The sequence below is a fragment of the Arachis stenosperma genome, chromosome 5, assembly GCF_014773155.1.
Source record: "Arachis stenosperma cultivar V10309 chromosome 5, arast.V10309.gnm1.PFL2, whole genome shotgun sequence".
Taxonomy (NCBI): Eukaryota; Viridiplantae; Streptophyta; class Magnoliopsida; order Fabales; family Fabaceae; genus Arachis; species Arachis stenosperma.
In genome coordinates, this window is record NC_080381.1 from 112,018,170 (window position 1) to 112,039,938 (window position 21,769).

Sequence of the window (21,769 nt, forward strand, 5' to 3'; positions counted from 1 at the left end):
TATAGGTAGAAACTTAAAAAATGATATTTATAAAAAATATTATTTAAAATGATCAATTTTTTAGATTATAACTTTATGTCTTTGTTACCAAACATATTAATTATCATGCAAAAATCACTATTTTCTTTAATCACGAAACATTCTCTGATAATTTAGATTAGATTCTACTTGATTGAAATTAAGAAAAAAAAAGACACTCTAATAGTCTAACCATTTAACAACAACAAACAACAAAGTTTTGAATGTTTTAGAAAAAGAAACACTAGTGCTACTTTTAAAATTTTTTTTTTGTTGGTGATGAATATAAGTTATGCCTATTTGAACATTCTTAATTCCCAAAATGGTTTATTTGTTTTACCTAATTCCCCAAAAAGAAAGAAATAAAAAAAAATAAGTTAAAAAAAAAGCTGTCTCCTTTTTGGTTGAGAAATACAAATTTGGTTGACTCATACTTTCTCTCTCTTGTTTCTCTCTCCTACTTTTCTCTCCTTCTCCTCTCTTTCTTTCTTTCTTTCTCACCTTCCCTGTTCATGGCACCTCTCTATATTCACACACTCTCACTCACTCACACTCTCACAATCACAAACACAATCACACTCTCTTAAAACCTCTTCCATCTTCTTCTTGTTCCTCCTCTTTTTCTTCTTGTTTTTCTCTGGGACAATTCATCAAACACTTAGTCTTCTTCTTTTTCTGCTTCCATTAATAACATTCCAATTCAGCACAAGTGGCAGTGGGTGATGACCCTTTATGGCTAAATGCCCCAAAACGAGACTCACTGCCACCACCCCAATGGTGACGCCACCACCCTCACCACCACCCCCAACCACCATAACAACCACCCTGTTCTGACCCTTCACCTCAAAGACCCCATTTTGGAACAAAATTCAGACACCCTTTTCACACCAACACCAACAATGGCTTCCACAAACTCCACCAACTCCACCGACCCTCTTCCTTCCCCTGATGACATCGCCGCCAAAGCCCTCACAAAACGCTTCGACGCACTCATCACGGTTCGAACCAAAGCCATAAAGGGAAAGGGTGCTTGGTACTGGACCCATCTCGAACCCATTCTTGTTCGGAACCCCGATTCCGGCGCCCCCAAATCGGTGAAACTCAAGTGTTCTCTGTGTGACTCTGTTTTCTCTGCTTCCAACCCTTCAAGAACAGCTTCCGAGCATCTCAAGAGGGGCACGTGTCCCAATTTCAGCACAGGATTGAGGCCCGGTTCGGTTCCTTCTCCGCTTCCAATCTCAGTGGTCAACACCGGTTCGAACCATAGCAACAATAGCAGGAAGAGGGCTTCACCTGCTTCACCTGCTCCTTATCAAAATCATGCCTTGGCAATGGTGGAGTCTTCAAAGTTTGGTCCTTTTGGTGGTGAAATTGGGTACACTCAGGTGCATGGTAACTCTGTGAACCAGCACCATCATCATAATCAGCATCAGCATCATCATCAGCAGCAGCATTTAGTGCTGTCTGGTGGGAAGGAAGATTTGTGTGCTTTGGCTATGTTTGAGGACAGTGTGAAGAAGCTCAAGAGCCCTAAGACCTCACCTGGTCCTGCTTTGAATAAGGAGCAGGTCAACTCTGCCCTTGAGTTGCTCTCTGATTGGTTGTATGAGACTTGTGGTTCTGTGTCTCTGGCCACAATTGAGCACAGAAAGTTTCAGGCTTTTCTAAGCCAGGTTGGTTTGCCTGCAACAAATACTTTGAGGCGTGAAATCTCAGGTCCAAGGCTTGATGCTAAGTTCAGTGAGGCCAAGGCTGAGTCTGAGGCCAAGATAAGGGATGCCATGTTCTTTCAGGTGGCTAGTGATGGTTGGAAGAATAGGAATTGGTATAGTTTGTGTTGTGGTGGTGAGAATTTGGTGAAGTTTGTGGTGAATCTTCCCAATGGTACTAGTGTGTTCCAGAAGGCTTTGTTCACTGGTGGAGTTGTGTCTTCCAGTTATGCTGAGGAGGTTCTGTGGGAGACTGTGACTGGTGCCAGTGGAAGTGTTGTTCAAAGGTGTGTTGGGATTGTTGCAGACAAGTTCAAGGCCAAGGCTTTGAGGAACTTGGAGGCTCAGAACCATTGGATGGTAAATACTTCTTGTCAGCTTCAGGGGTTCATTAGTTTAATCAAGGATTTTAACAACGAGCTACCACTTTTCAGGGTTGTCATTGAGAATTGCCTTAAGGTTGCGAATTTTATAGACAATGAGTCTCAGGTCAGGAATAGTTTTCTCAAGTACAGGATGCAAGAGATGGAGTATTCAGGGTTGATTCGAGTCCCTTCGCCGAAATGTGACCCTTTAAAGAACTTTGCGGCTTTGTTTCCGATGTTGGAGGACATTTGGAGCTGTGCAAGAGTGATCCAGATGGTTGTGATGGAGGATACGTTTAAGGTAAACTGCATGGAGGATCCACTGGCCAGGGAGGTGGCTGCAATGGTTCAGAATGAGGGCTTTTGGAATGAGTTAGAAGCCGTTTATTCGATTGTGAAGGCCATAAGAGGAATGATTCAGGACATTGAAGCTGAGCGACCATTGATTGGTAGATGCTTGCCTCTTTGGGAGGAGTTGAGAACCAAGGTGAAAGAATGGTGTTCCAAGTACAACATTGCGGAAGGTCCTGTAGAGAAAATAGTCGAAAAGAGATTCAGAAAGAATTATCACCCGGCATGGGCAGCAGCATTTATTCTTGATCCACTTTACTTGATCAAAGACACAAGTGGAAAGTATCTTCCTCCATTCAAGTGCTTGACACGTGAACAGGAGAAAGATGTAGATAAGTTATTGACAAGGCTTGCTTCGAGGGAAGAAGCTCATGTTGTGTTGATGGAGCTAATGAAATGGAGATCAGAAGGGCTCGACCCTCTTTATGCGCAGGCAGTTCAAATAAAGCAGAGGGATCCGGCGACGGGGAGGATGAAAGTCGCAAACCCATTGGGTAGTAGGCTTGTTTGGGAAACATGCTTGAGTGAGTTCAAATCCTTGGGGAAGATTGCGGTAAGGCTTATCTTTCTGCATGCAACCTCATGCGGATTTAAGAGTAATTGGTCTTTCATGAGGAAAATATCTACAAATAAACAATCAAGAGTTGCATTGGAAAGAGCCCAGAAAATGGTGTATGTTGCAGCTCATGCCAAGCTTGAAAGGAGAGACTTTAGTAGCGAGGAAGAAAAAGATGCAGAACTGTTTGCCATGAGCGGCAGCAGTGAGGAGGGTATGTTAGCTGATGTCTATGCTGATGCATCCTTAGTGTAATGTTGCATCTTTTTTCAACTTATTTAGTATTGTGTAATTGTAGGATTTATCATATTCTTTCCAGCACTTCTATTATTCTCTTACCATTTTAGTGGAAGAAATTTTTGTGACCTGGAATTGAATTGAAGTAGGAGGGTATTAGAAGAAGTAAAAAGCATGTTAGTGATCTTGTTATCATCAGTTTTGATTCTAATGAATCATCCATCCTTTTCCTTTTTCGGCCATTATTTTTGTAGAATTTGTAAATGAGGAACCTTTATCATCTATGAATTATGATCATGACAACATTTGATGAAGAGAACAAAGAATGGTTAGTCCCTTTAACCTAAGAAGAAATGTTTGAATTGTATAAAATTGACATTAATTGAAATTATTAGCTTCTAAGACATGTTAATCCTCTTGTACTTATTCTTGTGCTGAGCTTTGTGTAGATCAAATTCTAACAATGTTATTTATGGAGATACCTTTTTGCAATAATTTATTATCCATATATGTTGACACTAGTATGATGTTGATATAAAGCTCCCATCCAAAATATTTGAAATTCAAGAATTTTCAAAACCAAAATGAGTATGGTCAATGTGATAATTTATTAAATTAAATTCTCATCAACAATAATAACTACTTTAAAGAGACATCTTATGGGGTATCATCATAATTTCTTCACATGAATGTGGAAAAGACTGCTACAGTAATAGTCCATAGAAATTATGCCCCTTAATTAGTTGATAGTTCAAATGTCTTGATATGCCATAACACAATACAACTTGGTCTAGATTCTGCTTGTCACCAAATTTTGTGTCTCTGAATAAATAAAAGGAAGATGACTGTTTTTGACCACCTGATTTCAATCACATCCAAAGACTTCAGTGCTTAATTTGAAGTTCTAAACATAAATTCATGAGTTGACAACAAAGAAACAAAAGGGTCTTGCTGCTTTCAGCAAACACCCTGATATAGAAGTTTCAATTTCTTGTACAGTTTATCCTCTCTATTTATTGTTTATTGTAAGAAAATTAAACTAAGAAGTTTAAACAGAAAAAGAAGTTAAAAATCTGAATATAAAAGTTAGGAACCTTGTGTCAAGTTTGAATGTTCATGTGTAGCAACACCCTTTAACAGTAATGAAGAGTGTTCTATTCATGTTCTATTCCATAGTTTCTGTTGAGCTTACTCCAGCTGTTTTTACTTGCCAAATATTTGTAGATTTGATTATTTTGTTCTAACAACATTTAGTTATGTTGTTATATTTCTAACTCATGTAATTGCTGCTGCATGTGAATATACACTAAGGGAGTAATTATCCAAATCAGTCCTTAAGATTTTTAAAATTAAACATTTTAGTCTTTTAACTTTTGAAATATACAAAACATTCTTCTAAGTTTAATTTTGACAGACAAATCAATCCCCGACCTTGTTTTTCCGTCAATATCAAATGGAAAATACTGACATGGAAGCCTGGATTAGTACATGTGGCAGTTAGTTGTCTATGTGTGTAAACAAGATAAATTAAAGAGAACAATACAATATAATAAATACGTATGCTAATCCAAGCCTCTATGTCAGTATTCTCCGTTTGTTATTGACGGAAAAACAAGATGAGGAACTAATTTGTCTGTCGAAATTAAACTTAAGAGAATTTTGTGTATTTTAAAAGTTGAAAGACTAAAATGTCCAATCTTAAAATTTACCATATTGTAAAAAAAATTAAATATTTTAAAAATGATATCGTAATGATTTTAGCCGTTAATTTTAACTATGTATATATTTTAAAATTGAAATAAATAGTTAAAATCGTTGAAAAATACTAGTATTCTTGAATACTTGAAACGCTTCATATTATTGTAAGTACAAAATTTTTGTTTGTGGAAGATGTAGAATTCAGGGAACAGTGGAAACATGTTTTTGGTGATTTTTGGCCTCAGCTTTTAAATTTAATTCCAGCTTTTTAGCGTTTTCTGTTTCCAATAATTCACAACATTCTATCACAAGTCTCCAGTCTTATAGTAATGTTTATTTTATTTTATTCTTGAAAAGAAAAACATGCATGCATACAATGGAAACAATGTCACAAATTGATCCTAGTCATTGTTTGACCAATGCACCTACATCAGAGATCATGCAATTGACAAAAATGTTCATGAAATTTATGAAATCTATTATGTAATGGAAACAATGTCACAAAAGGGGTAGTATTTAGTAAGAATCAATTCCCAATCAATAATCATGCTCCTAAACCTGTAGAAAATTTATCTCTAAGAAGATGAATACTCACATAAACGATATTTTTACTATATGATAGATTCCATGATAATTTAATCAAATATATTATTTAATAACTTTTAATTATTATTTTTATATAAAGATATTTTTCTATATGAGTGGTTATACAATGTAAATGTTATTCTATATATTTTTCTGCAGAGTTGAATGAAGTATGGTATTGACATGTGTCAACTCAAACTGGGAAGAAAAATATATAAGAATCTTTACATCCTAAGAACTAAGAAGGGAAGCTGTGTGAAAATTGAAATGCAACATTACAATGAATGAAACATATAACGATGCTCTTTTTATAAAAATACTTATATTTTGTATTATTATTAAACGTATTAATGAATCGGTTATTTTAAATTTTTTAATAAATTAAAATAAAATTAATTTTTTTTATAACAATAATAATAAACTCAATTTTTTTAGAGATTTAGTTGTATTTTTAAATTTTTAGAGATTTAAATGTCTACAAAATAAAAAATCAGAAATATATTTATCTTTTATAAAAAAATTTAAAGATATTCTACTTAAATTGTATAATTCGATCGGATCAAACCAAAACTAATAATTATAATACAAACAATTGGATTTATTATTATTATTAAAATAAACCGATTTTATTTTAATTTATTAAAAAATAAATTATTAAAAAAAATATTTTTAATATCTTTATTAAATAAGCCTCCAACATATATATGTCATTTTATTTTTTGTGTCTGTTCCTTCCTACAAAAATGGATTAATTATGCCCCCTATTCAGAGTGGTTATCCATGTCACTGCCCTTCCATCACACAGTCAATAACTCAATATATATACAGAAAAAAAAAATATTCTATGTGTATTTATTTTGGTGCACTTTGTAGTTGTTATGATTATGGTATTTATGGTGTTTCTAGTAATTATAAAATTTTAGCAGTATTTAAAATTAAAATTGTATATTTATTTGGTAACATTTTTTAATTTTGAAAAATAAAAAATAAAAAAATATGAATAAATTAAAACATATTGTAAAATAATTAAAAATATGACTAATTTTAATTTATTTTTAAGTATTACTAGAATGTCCTAATCACCAGAATATTCATTATTTATTTTACGGTAAAGATTGTGTATATCTAATACAACTTTGTTTATATTAGTTATGCACTTTTGTAAATTTTCTCTTTATATTTGAAAGAAAATGACATTTTTATAAATAAAGCGAAAATGAGTGTGATTTTAGAATCTCCTAAAAATATTGATAGTAAGATTATGTATCATATTTACCAATGCAATAATAACCTCTTCACTATGTATCATTATTATTATTATATGCATTAAACCGACTCCTTTTATAATTGATATGATAGTGGGGCCTAATGAACAACAATGTTGTATGTATATATCTCTCAAATCTCAAGAGTTGAAGATTGCAAGGGTTGGAGATTAATTAACCGTTTAGCATGCCCATGATTGCTTAAAAAAGTGTTGAAGAAAAGTTGAAGCAAAGATTCACAGAGGGGAAAAGAAAAAAGAAAAAGCAAGAAAAGCCATTTTTGTTAACATTTTTTGGCATTTAAATATCTTGTCTGTTTTATTATTATTATTGTTAGAAAAAATAAAAAAATAACGAAATAAAATAATGAAGAGCATATGTATGTAGTTCTGCTATTATGGTGATGAATGCTGAAATTTCATATCAACATTCACTATATATACTCTTGTTTAATTTTAATTATTTTTGTCAGTCATAAATAAACTTGTTGAGAAAGAATTGATAGAAATTGAAAATTAAATTAAAATTCAACTACTGCACTGCTCTATTTCTCTACTATACCTTGTAATTACAAAATTTTAAGCGACTAATGAAGCATATTGAAGTTTTTTTTTTAACGGTACTTTTTAATTCGAATGAGTTGATTACTCGACTAATCTAAATTAGTTGATTGAAATTATTAATTACTAGTAATTTTTCACCGTTTCTCTAAAGCTTTCTCGTTTCATTAGTTATGAAGCAAATCATACGAAAATTATTATGGAAATATTATTTCACTATAATTTTATTAATAAAAAAATGATATATATTCATAACTGCACACAATTACATATTTGATTAATCATTATGAAACACTAAGGAATAACATATTTCCACTGTATAATTATGATAACAATTTTTTAATTTCATAAGCATTTAAAAAAATAACAATGATATATACTATATTATAGCACTACAACAAATTAGATATATAACTACATTTATTTAGTGACCTTTACTTTTAAGTGTTTATATTAGATAATATTGTAATGCTTTGTGACCTTTATTTTCAAGTGTCTCCCTTAGTTACATGTATAATTTAATATTATAATTTTTTTTATAATATTTCTTATTTTTCACTAAATGCAGACAAAAATATTACAAGAATTGATAATTTAATGATAGTTTTAAATCATCACTTAATATATTGTGACGGTTTAAAATAGCCACTAAATAAAAAAAATCAGAAAAATTAATAATTTAGTGTCGATTTCAATCCGTTGTTAAATATACATAAAAAAATATTCTAACAAATGTTATAATTTAGTGACGGATTTAAATTCTAAAATGATCACAAACAATTTAATGACGGTATTACTAACAGTTGCCAAAACCGTTACTAATTTTCTGATAATGCTCAAATCGATAACCTTTTTAATTATCTCAAAAGATATAACAAGCACTAAAAAGACCTTCACAAAAATGTTATTTTGTTGTAATGCAGCTACATATATCTCATTAGCTAGTACAATTACCATTATATATGTCATCCATCACCACCTATTCGATTAGTTTATGAATTATATATTGATCACTCTATATACATACACTTAGAAATTATCACTCTGGATTTTAAGTGTCTCTGCACACCTGAATGCCAGAGAAATAATGAAAGTGTCTGACCCTCCTTAATTATATATTAATGACTGCCAAAAAGTCAAATAAGGATGTGAATGAACAAAAGTTGTAATCATATGTATATTCAAAAAAAAAAAGAAAACAAGTTGTAATGTGATCCTGAAGAACTCATTAGTCTTTGCAGATAGATTTCAAGTCTGATTTATCTTTTAATTAATTTCTACAAAAATTTGGTGTACTGAAAGTAGATGATCATGTCGGCAATTCCAGCTTCCAAGCAATTCTGACTGCCAACCAACTAAAACCAAAATACTATCAATTTCGTTTAGGAAAAATATAGGTAATTAATAATATTTTTGAATAATGTGTGAACAATGTGATTTAATAGGGTTAAAAGAGTAAATTTAATCAATAGCATTAAATTAGGGTGTAGTATATTTATATTTGATTGGTGGTTGTTCATGTTGTTTAAGATAATTATTGTTTCTCTAACACTTCCCTTTCGTTTATTATTTATGCTTTTGATTTAATTTAATTTATCGAATTATCTACTGTTTAATTCATTTGTCTGTATGGTATGATTTCAATTTTCATTAATTTGAATAATTTGTACATGGAGAAAGAGGATATGATGATGATTGGTATAGGATAATTAAGTAGAACATCTTTTTACAAAGAATCTTGACACTTTCAATGTTGCTCCATCATTTATCTCTCTTTCTAATAATAATGTCCCTCCTTTTCTCCTTCCACTAAATTCTACCTCTTTATTTCTTGTTTTGGAATTATAACATGCACTTACCCCTTCTACTGTAGGATTTCAGTCTTATGGTAAATTTATTTATTTATTTTACTTTTGAATCCTTCATTAATTAATTACCTTATTATAAGTAGTAGTTTAATTAATTTGTGGATTTTTGCATGCCTTGAAAGACTAATTTCTCTTCCATCTGATGTATATATAGTGGTTGTGCTGTGGGAGTGATCATACAACCTTCTTCCAAGTTCCAACAAATTAAACCCCACCAAAAGTAGATAAAAATAAACGAGCAATCCATATCATTTTATTTAAAAAAAGAAAATTAATTTCATCATATTTTTAGCAGAATGTATTAATTATATATTACTTTTGGCCTGCCTTTTTATAAGATACCTGTACTGGATGCCTCCGGTACAGGTTGAGGGATGGATCGGGAACTAGCGGGTCAAGGCAGATGCCAGATTATTCGACTGAGGCAATGGGGGGTGGTACCTGCAAAGACACTCCGACGCTCAAGTCACAATGGATCTAAGAGGTAGAAGGTGTGAGGAGTGAATGAATACCTGGAGGGACCTGAGTCCTCTATTTATAAGTGATGGTAGCTATCTTATCTTATCTTGTTTGCCTAAGATAAGGGAGACGTTTGAATTCGAAAGTTGGTTAGGAGCTCTAGCGGGCCGGTTCCGGGCCTTCTAGAAGGGCGAAGCGGGTCGAACCTGGGTAACCGGGTTCGAGGAGCATTCCGAGCATAGGATCCGTGGGCCGGATCCGTAACAGTTGCCCGCCACAGTGGGAGAGCGAGTGAGGTTGGTCTGTCGCTGGGAGATGTGATTTTGACCGTGAGCTAGGTTGGTTTATCGTCGAGAGATGCGGTCTTGGCCTGGGGGCCTCTCGGGTGGTCGTTTGATTCTTTTGAGGGGGAGTCGGTGTGTCGGCCCTGGTTTTTATGGTTATGCCGAAGATTCGCCTGGCCTTTTTGGTCTGACGCGACTCTTCTGTGTCCAATGCGCTTGTTGCGTTTTTTGAGGTGTGCTTTATTGGTTTCTTTTTCCAAGGGGTCATTTATTGCGAGGGGACGTTTTTTCGGTGTCTTTCCTTTATTGCCCTTACGCGCCTTTTTGTTGTCCAGGGTTATTTGCGTCTTTCTGCCCCCTTTTGAAACCGTTTTGCCTTTCCTTCTTACTTCCCTCGTTCATTCTCATTTTTCTTTTGTTCTTTCCTTTGAAGAAGATTCTCCTTCTCTCTGCTATGTTCTGGTGTTTCCTCGTGGTTGGATTTTTGCTTCCCTACTGCAGCATTTTTTCTTGTTTTCTGTATTGTCAGGTTAGTGTCCTTCTGTTTCTTCTTTTTCCTATTTGATGGTGTCTTGTTGTTCTGTTTTTTGCCATGCGTTGTTACTGCTGTCTATGTTGCTTGTGTTGTGTTTTTGGGTGATGGTGGTATTTTGCGTTTTGGAGGGGTTGAGCACCGCCGCTTTTGATAGTGGGTAGTGGATTGGTTTTTGGTTGTCTTTTTCCCCTTTTGCGTAGGGTTAGTAGGCTGATGGTGGTGCTCCTCCCTGTTTTACGTATGCATCGTCGGAGGAGCGAGGGTGTGGGTACTCTGATAGCCCCTTCCAGGGGCGTCCCCGCTCGCTATGCTTGGGTGACTAGCGATGTGTGGGGTGTTCCGTCGCGGATAACGGAGGCCGATCTCCAAAGGCTCCGTGATCAAGGGGCGGTGTGTGGTGGCGGTGATGTGGAGCGACAGTATGAGCTTGTCCTCCCTGATGAGGACGAGCGAGTTTGTTATCTGAATCTCAATTTGCCGACCGTGCCGGACTGGATGTGGATTTACGAATCGATGTTTACTCGACTCGGTGTGTGCCTCCCCTTTTCCCCGTTTGTTCAGGAGTTGCTGAGTCGGTGTTCCGTGGCACCGTCGCAGCTTCATCTGAACAGTTGGGCGGCTGTTCGGTCCTTTGAGCTTGTGTGTCAATATCTTGACCTTCCGATTTCCGTGCCTGTTTTCCTTTTTCTTTTCTTATGTACTCTTCCGACTAAGGAAGGGAAGCATAAGAAAGGATATATGTCTTTCCGGGCTCAGCCTCATCGTCGTATATTCGGTTTGTTTGAAGATTCTTTCCACGATTTTAAGAGAGAATACTTTAAAGTGCGCCCCGTTCAGGGGCATCATCCTTTTTGGTTGACGTTAGAAGGCGAGCGTCGGTTTTCGACTTACTGGAATTTTGGTGCCGGGCCGTCGGTCTTAACCAAGGTCACGTATGATGGTTTGTCTCCGGAGGATAAGGACATCGCTAGTGTTCTTTGGCATTTGTTTGGGGATCGTCCGTTGAATCCTCGGGACGTCATGGGGGATCCTGTGGCTTGTCGGACGTATATTGGTGTGTTTTTTTTTTATTTTGTTTCTCCTTGTGTCTTCTTTCCGGCTTTGTAACTTGTATTTTTATTTTTGTTTCCTTTCAGTTGATATGGCTGGTGGTTTGACTTCTCTGGCGAGGCTGAAGGCTGCGATGGATCGGGAAGAGGGGTCGTCGGCATCTCCTGCTACTCCTGTCTCTAATCCTGCCGTGGGTTCCCAAGCTGTTTCTCAGGAAGTGGTTTCGGCTGGGGTTGGGGTTGGTACCCAGGCTCCTCCCGTTCCCGTGAATTCGCTTGAGGAGGAGGTCGTTGTGGTTTCGGCTGCTGAGGCTTCTCGGAAGAGGAAGAGGACTGAGGAGCCTAGTAGTGAGACCTTGGGGGAAGAGGGTGCTGCTCCTACTGTGATGGATGATAAACCCCATTTTAAGGGTTTATCTTGTATCGATTTCAGGGGGTTTATCAATGATTCCACACGCTTTTCATATGAAAATACAAGACTTTGTGTTCCTTTCCTAATTTTTGCCTCATGGATGAAAACATGCTTATTTTGCATTAAATTAGATACATTTCTAATCTTTTCTTGGTGCCATTCAATGCTGTGACCTGTGTGCTAAGTGGTTTCAGAATATAGGGCAGGGATGAACCGGAAGAGAGAAGGAGAACGGGCGCAAAGGAAGGGAGCATGAGAAATTGAGCTTTGGAAACTTTAGCATGGGCGCGTGCGCGTACTTGGTGCGTCTGCGTGGATTGCGCAGCTAGAAGTCAAAGCTAGAAGCCAAGCCACGAGCCGGCTTGTGTAGCGGCTATGCCATAATCTCCATGGGCGCGCCACGCGTACGTTACGCCTCCGCGCGCATTACAAGATGTCCCAGTGACGGGCACGCGTGCTTTGCGCGTGCGCGCCGAAGCTCGAATATGATTTTTTAAAGAGTCACGTGACCTGGGCGTGGAGACAGTTGGGGATCTCATCTTGGGGAAGTGCCTTGGCGGGAAGAGCTTAAGAAGACCAAAGGTTGAAGGGTTAAGGGACTTTTAGCTCATTTGTGATTTTTCTAGATATTTTTGCTATAGTTAGTTACACTCTTGGAGAAGGAAGGAAGTTCTCATTAGGGTTCATCTTCATCCATTTTCTGAATTTTCAATCACTCTTTAGTGAGATCCATTGCAATTCTCAATTTGCTTTGTTCATGTCATAGATCTTCTTCTCCAATCTCAATTAGTGTTTGTAATTGCTCAATTTTCATAGATCCTAGATTCAACTTTGTAGTTTTAGATTTTATCAAGTTTTTGAGAGTTTCATTTCCATTGTTGTTCTTTGTTAATTGTTGTTAGTTTCTTGTGTTGGAGCATTTTTAATTCTACTTTCTTCTCAATTCTTACTATGCCTTTCATTCTTGCTCATCAATTGTTTGATAAAATGCCAACACTAGTTATGGAGTAAAAGTTTCTTGCTTGGCATAGGGTTTGGGCCATTAGAAGGAGTTGAATAGTTTATGTCAATTGTTGATTTGGAATTAGAAATTGCTAGTTGACTTGAAGTGCACTAAAGCTAGATTTTCCTAAGGTAAAACTAGAACTTGTGACTTAAGTTAGTTACTCTCATTTGACTTTCCTCTATACCTAGGGGTTAACTAAATGAAGCAAGGCCTAATTGTTGTCATCATTGAAGGAACTATAAGGATAGAATTTCTAATGCCAACCCTAGGCCAAGTCTTTTAAAGATTGATTGTTTGTCATCTATTTTGCTAAACCTTCAAAGAATCATAACAAGGCTTCCTAATCAATAAGATGCATGCTTTAGCAATTCCAAGGGAGGACGACTCGGGAGACTAGTACTCTCGGTTATAGATTGTAGGATTGTTTGATGCGAAGTTTAAGTGTCGGTTAGACTATACTCACGATCATATTCATCATTGAATTCTATATCGGCATGATAAATTTCGTTTATCAATGGACCGACGTTTTGATGCTTTGGGGTTCATAGATCAGTACTTGATGCCTGGCACAGAGCCATTTTTCGATGAATGTGATGTCTCTTTTCAAGCCAAGTCGGTGTATCGTGCCCTTCTCCGGTCTGCCGTTATTGTTCGGAAGGCCGAACCCGTGATGCCTCAGGTCGATTTGTTGGATAAGAAGCTTCACCATTCCCAAGCTGATGTGACCAAGTTGAAAGAGCAGCTTGAATCTATCGAGGTAGCGAGGGAGAAGGCGGTGAAGTCTTCCGAGGAGGCCGGGGCAGAGATCCTCCGTCTTTCCGAGGTCGAGACTTCGCTTCTGTCGCAGCTGAGTGTGGAGAGGCAGCGGGCTTCCGATGCGGGTTCTCAGGCTGCCGTGCTTCTCGGTGAGGTGGAAGATTTGAAGGCCGAAGTTGCTGTTCTAAAAAAGGAGAAGGCAGAGGTGTTGGCTGATGCGAAGAGTGCGATTGCGGCTACCGAGGAAATGATGAGGGCTCAAGCTTTGGTTTTGGCCCCGGGTGTAGACGTGTCCGTGATGGGGCTTTCAAAACCGTCCGTGATGGCCAAATTGTGGACCTCATGTAGCTTTCTTTGTTATCTTTGTTTGTTTTGTTTATTTTGGATATTTGGTTGGCCGTGGGCCGTATGTTTTTGAACTTCGGTTTGTGCCTATTGTGGCCGTTTACATTTTGCTTTTGATGACTCGTGTGGTCGTTTGCTCTTTTTTATTTTGAGCCGTTATGTGTTTAAGCCGTTGTGACTTTAGGACCTTCGGTAGGCCGTTAGTGTTTTAGGGATATCCGTTTGTTAGTCCCCGAGGGTGATCAGTTCTCGGTGTTGCGGCCATGTCTTTATTCCATTTTGGGGAAAAGAAAACGAAAAAACATAATGGAATTTTCTTGGGCCTCGTTAAAACCCTCCGTTTCTGGCGGGAAAGAGTACCCGTGATTAAAATATTCTAAAAAGGGGAAAGTGTAGCGTGATAGAAGGGAAATGAGTAAAAACAAAAAACATTAGAAAGATAAGGGATGACCTAAGGAGGTTGGTCTAAGTGTAGTAGTGTCGTAAGTTGGCGGCGTTCCATGTTCTCGGGACTTCGTCGCCGTTGAGTCGTTCGAGTTTGTATGCTCCCCTCCTGATGATGGCTTTGATTCTGTATGGTCCTTCCCAATTGGGGGTGAGTTTTCCTTCCCTTGGGGTCAGGGCTCCGATGTCGTTTCGTCGTAGGATGAGGTCGTCGGGTGCAAATTCTCGTTTGATGACGCCGTGGTTGTACCTTAAACTGATTCTTTGTTTTAGGGCTAGTTCTCTGATATGAGCTATGCTTCTTTCTTCGTTGATGAGGTCGCGTTCCGCTTCCTCGTCGTTTCCTCCGACCGTTTTTCTGGGGCTCGGGTCTCTTATCTCCACTGGGATGATGGCTTCTATACCGTATGTTAATCGGAAAGGTGTCTCCCCTGTAGTCATTTGGGGTGTAGTTCGGTATGACCATAGGATCGAACCGAGTTCGTCGGCCCATAGTCCTTTGGCTTCGTCGAGCCGTTTCTTGAGTCATTTGACGATTATTTTGTTTGCGGATTCCACTTGTCCGTTTGTTTGGGGGTATTCTACCGAGCTGAAATGGTGGGATATGCGTAGTCCTTCTAGGAATTCTCTGAACTTTTTGTCAGCAAATTGGATTCCGTTGTCCGAGATAACGATCTCGGGGATCCCGAATCGGGTGATGATCTATCGCCAGAGGAATTTTCGGCATTGGGTTGCCGTGATGGAGGCCAGGGACTCGGCCTCGATCCACTTAGTGTAGTAATCTATGGCGACGATGAGATATCGGAGTTGGCCGGGTGCCGTAGGAAAGGGTCCGACAAGGTCGATTCTCCAAGTGCCGAATGGCCGTTCTCCCGATATGATGCTGAGCTGGTGCGGGTTGGCCTGATGGATGTTGGCGTGCCTTTGGCATTTATCACAATTTTTTACTAGCTTCATGGAGTCCCGGATAACCGTGGTCCAGAAGTAGCCGGCTCGGATGACTTTCTGGGCGAGGGTTTTACCTCCGATGTGGTGGCCGCAACATCCTTCGTGGATTTCGCGGAGTATGTACTTCGTGTCTTCGGGTTCGACGCATTTGAGAAGGGGTTGCGAGAGTCCGCGTTTGTATAATTGTCCTGCGACAATCGTGTAATTGGTGGCTTCTCTTTTTGTTCGTTTCTCCTCTTTGGGGTCTTTAGGTAGGGTTCCATCGAGGAGGTATTGTAGGATGGGGTAGGTCCATGATCCTTGTCTAGAGAGTGTTAGGCAAGCGTTAGCTGTTGTGGATATGGACGGTGATTTAACGACTTCTTGAATTAGTGATTTATTGCCGTGTCCTGGTTTGGTGCTGGCTAGCTTGGAGAGGAGATCTGCTCTGGTATTTCGTTCTCTGGGAACGTGCCTTATGGTAATGTGATTGAACCATTCTTTCAGTTCGTTTACCTTGGCGAGGTATTGTTGAAGTAAAAGGTCGCGTGTTTGGTAGTCTCCGTTGATTTGGGAGCTGACTACCTGTGAATCGGTGCTTAGTTCCAGGACTTTCACTCCGACGTCCTTGGCTAGGGCTAGGCCTGCTAGGAGGGCCTCATATTTTGCTTGATTGTTAGAAACTGGGAATTCGTATCGTACTGACTGTTCGATTACAATCCCGTTTTGGCTTTCGAGTATGACCCCGGCACCTCCGGAGGTGACGTTTGATGAGCCGTCGATGTGCAGCTTCCATGACTCAGGAGTGGTGTTTCCCAGAGTCATTTCGGCGATGAAGTCGGCCATGGCTTGTGCTTTGATTGCGTTTCGGGGTTCAAACTTGATTTGGAATTGGGACAGCTCAATGGACCATGCTAGCATTCTTCCTGCTAGGTCGGGCTTTTGTAATACCTGTTTGACTGCTTAGTCGGTCCGGACCGTCACGGGATGGGCCTGAAAGTATTGTCTTAAGCGCCGGGAGGCCGTGAGGAGCTCGAACGCGAGTTTTTCTAGGGGTGAGTAGCGGGTTTCTGCATCTTGTAGGACCCTGCTTATGAAGTATATTGGTCTTTGTTCTTTCTGCTTGTTTTCGCGGATGAGTGCTGCTGCGAGTGCCTCTTCCGTTATGGAGAGGTATAGGTAGAGGGTCTCCCCTGTTTGAGGTTTGGCGAGGACTGGTGGTTCCGCTAGGACTCTTTTGAAGTGTTGGAAGGCTTCTTCGCATTTTGCTTCCCATTTGAAGGGGGCTCCTTTCTTCATCAGTTTAAAGAAGGGGATTGCTTTTTGTGCCGATGCTCTGAGGAAGCGGGATAGCGCTGTGAGCCGGCCAGTGAGCTTTTGGATGTCGTTGAGGTTTTTTGGGCTTGTCATGTCGAGGATGGTGCGACATTTCTCTGGGTTATCTTCGACCCCGCGTTGCGTGATCATGAAGCCGAGGAATTTTCCTGCCTCCATTCCGAAGGCACATTTTGTAGGGTTGAGTCGCATCCGATGCTTTCGTAGGGTGTTCAGTATGAGCCTGAGGTCGTTGATGAGTTGTTCGCCGGATTCGGTTTTGGCGAGCACATCGTCTATGTAGACTTCTACTTTGGTTCCGAACAGATTTTGAAATATCTTATTGACGAGCCTTTGGTAGGTTGCTCCGGTGTTCTTTAGGCCGAAAGACATGATCGTGTAGCAGTATGTTGCGTCGGGGGTGATAAACGCTGTTTTTTCCTCGTCGGGTCGGTGCATCGATATTTGATTATAGCCGGAGTATGCATCCATGAAGCTCAGGTATCGATGGCCGGATGTGGCGTCTACCAATCCATTGATGTTGGGTAGGGGGAAGGCGTCTTTTGGACAAGCTTTATTAAGGTCCGTATAATCAACGCACATTCGCCATTTCCCGTTGGACTTCTTTACTAATACGACGTTTGCCAACCACGTCATGTATGGTAGTTCTCTGATGAAGTTTGCCTCGAGTAGGTGATAAACCCCATTTGTAGGGTTTATCTTGTATTGATTTTTGGGGATTTTATCACCTTTTACCCACATTTATTCAATGAAATAGCATGGTTTTATAACTTCTCCTTTAATTGTGCTTAAGAGTGAAAACATGCTTTTTAGGTCTTAAAATAAATAAATTTAATTCACCTTGATTCCATTAGATGCCTTGATATGTTTGTTAAGTGATTTAAGGTTTAGGAGGCAAAGATTGGATCAAGGGAATGAAGAAAGAAGCATGAAAAGTTGGAGAACTCATGAAGAAATGAAAGAACCGGAAAGCTATCAAGCCGACCTCTTTGCACTTAAATGACCATAACTTGAGCTACAGAGATCCAAATGATGCGGTTCCAGTTGGGTTAGAAAGCTAACATCTGGGGCTTCGAAATGATATAAGATTTGCCATAGTTGCTTGGTGCACGAAATTGCAATAACACTTTTGCAATCCCGCACAACTAACCAGCAAGTGCACTGGGTCGTCCAAGTAATACCTTGCGTGAGCAAGGGTCGATCCCACGGAGATTGTCGGCTTGAAGCAAGCTATGGTTACCTTGTAAATCTTAGTCAGGATATCAGAAATTATCAGGATTGATTGTAAAAAGCAAAAGAACATGAAAAAGGTACTTGTTCTGCAGTAGTGGAGAATAGGCTGAGGCTTTGGAGATGCTCCATCTTCCGAATCTCTGCTTTCCTACTGTCATCTTCATCAAACACGCAAGGCTCCTTCCATGGCAAGCTGTATGTAGGGTTTCACCGTTGTCAGTGGCTACCTCCCATCCTCTCAGTGAAAATACGTCCCTGATGCTCTGTCACAGCATAGGCTAATCATCTGTCGGTTCTCAATCAGGCCGGAATAGAATCCAGTGATTCTTTTGCGTCTGTCACTAACGCCCCGCCCTCAGGAGTTTGAAGCACGTCACAGTCATTCAATCATTGAGTCCTACTCAGAATACCACAGACAAGGTTTAGACCTTCCGGACTCTCTTGAATGCCGCCATCAGTTCTAGCTTATACCACGAAGATTCCGATTAAAGAACCCAAGAGACATCTACTTAATCTAAGGTAGAACAGAGGTGGTTGTCAGGCACATGTTCATAGTTGAGAATGATGATGAGTGTCACAGATCATCACATTCATCCGGGTTAAGAGCAAGTGATATCTTAGAATGGAAACAAGCATGATTGAATAAGAAACAGTAGTAATTGCATTAATCCATCAAGACACAGCAGAGCTCCTCACCCCCAACCATGGGGTTTAGAGACTCATGCCGTGGAAGGTACAAGAAACGTGTAAAAAGTGTTATGAGGTCATAAGGTTCCGATTACAATGTCAAAAGATCCTATAAATAGTAAACTAGTATCCTAAGGTTTACAGAAATGAGTAAATGACAGAAAAATCCACTTCCGGGCCCACTTGGTGTGTGCTTGGGCTGAGCAATGAAGTAATTTCGTGTAGAGACCTTTTCTGGAGTTAAACGCCAGCTTTCATGCCAGTTTGGGCGTTTAACTCCAAGTTTTATGCCAGTTCCGGCGTTTAACGCTGGAATTTCTGTAGGTGACTTTGAACGCCGGTTTGGGCCATCAAATCTTGGGCAAAGTATGGACTATCATATATTGCTGGAAAGCCCAGGATGTCTACTTTCCAATGCCGTTGAGAGCGCGCCAATTGGGCTTCTGTAGCTCCAGAAAATCCACTTCGAGTGCAGGGAGGTCAGAATCCATCAGCATCTGCAGTCCTTTTCAGTCTCTGGATCAGATTTTTGCTCAGAACCTTCAATTTCAGCCAGAAAATACCTGAAATCACAGAAAAACACACAAACTCATAGTAAAGTCCAGAAAAGTGAATTTTAACTAAAAACTAATAAAAATATACTAAAAACTAACTAAAAGATACTAAAAACATACTAAAAACAATGCCAAAAAGCGTATAAATTATTCGCTCATCATTGCTACACGTATGGTGGCGCGCACACGCAAAGTACGCGCACGCGCCGTTGCTGCCACCTGGTTCACTTAAAGCAAAACGTGGCCAGCGAATTCTAAAGCCTTGTGGGCCCAATCCAACTCATTTCTGATGCTATTTAACCCAAGGAATGAAGAGAGAAACACATGTTAGTTACCATTAGCATAGTTTAGTAGTTAGAGTTAGTTTCTAGAGAGAGAAGCTCTCACTTCTCTCTAGGATTAGGATTAGGATTAGTTCTTAGATCTAGATTTTAATCTTTGCTCTCATCTACTTCTACCTTTCAATTTCTTGTAGTTACATTCATTCTCCTTCTATTCTTTTGTTGTAATTTCTTTTATGTTGTTCTTATATTTTGTTGTAGATCTACTATTGTTCCTTCCATTTTCTTTCAATTCAATAAGAGGTAATTCATAATAATTGTTCTTCTTTGCTTTTCTATTGTTGATCTCTTGCCTTTGTAGTTAGATCTCTCTTTAATTCTTGCAATTTATGTTGTTTACTTTTATTGCCTTTTATGTGTTTGTTGAAATGCCTCTTCTAGATATAGTATAGATTTTGTTCCTCTTGGCCTAGGTAGAGTAATTAGTGACACTTGAGTTATCTAATTCCTTTGTTGATTGGTAATTGGAGAGATTGCTAATTGGTTTGGAGTGCACTAAAGCTAGTCTTTCCTTAGGAGTTCGCTAGGACTTGTGGCTCAAGTCAATTCATCCACTTGACTTTCCTTTATTTAGTAAGGGTTAACTAAGTGGTAGCAATGAACAATTCTCATCACAATTGAGAAGGATAACTAGGATAGGACTTCTAATTTTCATACCTTGCCAAGAGCCCTTTTATAGTTGTTAGTTTACTTTCTTGCCATTTATCTTTCATGCCTGTTATCAAAACCCCAAAAATAACTCAACCAATAACAAAATACTTCATTACAATTCCTAGGGAGAACGACCCGAGGTTTGAATACTTCGGTTTATAAATTTAGGGGTTTGTTTTAGTGACAAACAACTTTTTGTATGAAAGGATTATTGCTTGGTTTAGAAACTATACTTCGACGAGATTTTATTTGAGAAATTCTAAACCGTCAAAAATCCAATCATCAGTAGGGCTTTTACTTGTCTCCTGACCTCGACTGCCCGGTCCTGGGACATCTTTCGTCTTCTTTGTGCCATGGGCTTGGCTTTGGAATCTACGGCTAGTCGGTGGGACATTAGGTCGGGGTCTATCCCGGGCATGTCGGCTGGTGTGAAAGCGAATAGGTCTCTGTTTTGTTTCAAAAATTGAGAAAGGTTTTCTTTAAGGTCGTATGGGAGGTTCCTGTTGATAAAAGTGTATTCGTCTTTGCTTCGTCCTATTTGTAGCTTTTCCATGTCGCCTTCTGGTTCTGGTCTGGGCTGGCCGTCTTGTCGGGCGTCCAAGTCGGCTAGCAATATCCCAGCCACGTCGCGAGACTTCTTTCGCAAAGCTAGACTGGTGTTGTCGCATTCTGCTGCGACCTCGCGGTCTCCGTGAATAGTGGCTATGGAGCCGTCATCCGCTATGAATTTCATAAGGAGAATATTTGGTAAAAATGATGGCGGAGAAGTCATTGATCGTTTTCCTTCCGAGGATGACGTTGTAGGCGGTGGAATCTTTAAGGACCACAAATTCGGACAGAATTGTCTTCCTTTGGTCGCCTGTCCCTATGGTGAGGGGTAGGGTTATAGAGCCGTCTGGTTTGAGGAAGTTGTCTCCAAGTCCTGTAACGCCATTGCGGTGTGTTTGGAGATTTTCGTTGCGGAGCCCGAGCTTGTCGAAAGCTCCTCAGAAGAGGATGTTGGAGTCTGTGCTAGTGTCCACCAGTATCCGTAGAACTAGTCCCGTTCTGATTCTTGCCGAGATGACGAATGGTGCATCTTCGGCCGAGGTGCCGTGCTGGCAGTCCTCGGGTAGGAAGTTTATCGTTTGGTCGGGAGTGGTAGATGGGGATTGATTTCTGACGGCCAAGACCTTGAGGTCTTTTTTTAACGTCAATTTCGATTTGCCTGATATGTCTTTGCCTGTGATAACATTTACTATTATGGTTGGGTCGTCTTCTAGGCTTTCCTTGGGAGGTTGTCTTTGTGTTCTCGGGTTGCATCCTTCTCTTTCAGCTGACTTGTCCCTTTCTGTGCGTCTTGGTTCTTTGATGATTTTGGCGAACTCTGGGAGCTTGCCGTCACTTATGGCTTGTTCAAGTGCATCTTTGAGGTCGAAACAGTCTTGTGTCCTGTGCCCGTAACCTTGGTGGTAGTCACAGTAGAGGGTTTTGTTGCCGCCTGTTCTTTCTTTGAGTTGCCGGGCTTTTGGGATGATGCCTCGATCTGCTATCTGGTGG

The 21,769-nt window shown here is 39.4% G+C and overlaps 2 protein-coding genes across 2 annotated transcripts; one reads left to right on the forward strand and one right to left on the reverse strand.

The window, feature by feature from the left end:
* The first annotated feature begins 460 nt into the window (after nucleotides 1–460).
* LOC130982407 (uncharacterized) lies at nucleotides 461–3,566 on the forward strand. Its single transcript, XM_057906406.1, has one exon. The coding sequence runs from the start codon at nucleotides 759–761 to the stop codon at nucleotides 3,252–3,254; it is 2,496 nt and encodes an 831-aa protein (XP_057762389.1). The 5' UTR covers nucleotides 461–758; the 3' UTR covers nucleotides 3,255–3,566.
* Nucleotides 3,567–15,204: 11,638 nt separating this feature from the next.
* LOC130981070 (uncharacterized) lies at nucleotides 15,205–16,350 on the reverse strand. The gene has a single exon (XM_057904705.1). The coding sequence runs from the start codon at nucleotides 16,348–16,350 to the stop codon at nucleotides 15,205–15,207; it is 1,146 nt and encodes a 381-aa protein (XP_057760688.1).
* Between the last annotated feature and the right edge of the window lie 5,419 nt (nucleotides 16,351–21,769).

Excerpts from the sequence above, each read along its gene's own strand:
- LOC130981070 (XM_057904705.1), bottom strand. The coding sequence starts at position 16,350 with ATGCTAGCATGGTCCATTGAGCTGTCCCAATTCCAAATCAAGTTTGAA.
- LOC130982407 (XM_057906406.1), top strand. The coding sequence starts at position 759 with ATGCCCCAAAACGAGACTCACTGCCACCACCCCAATGGTGACGCCACC.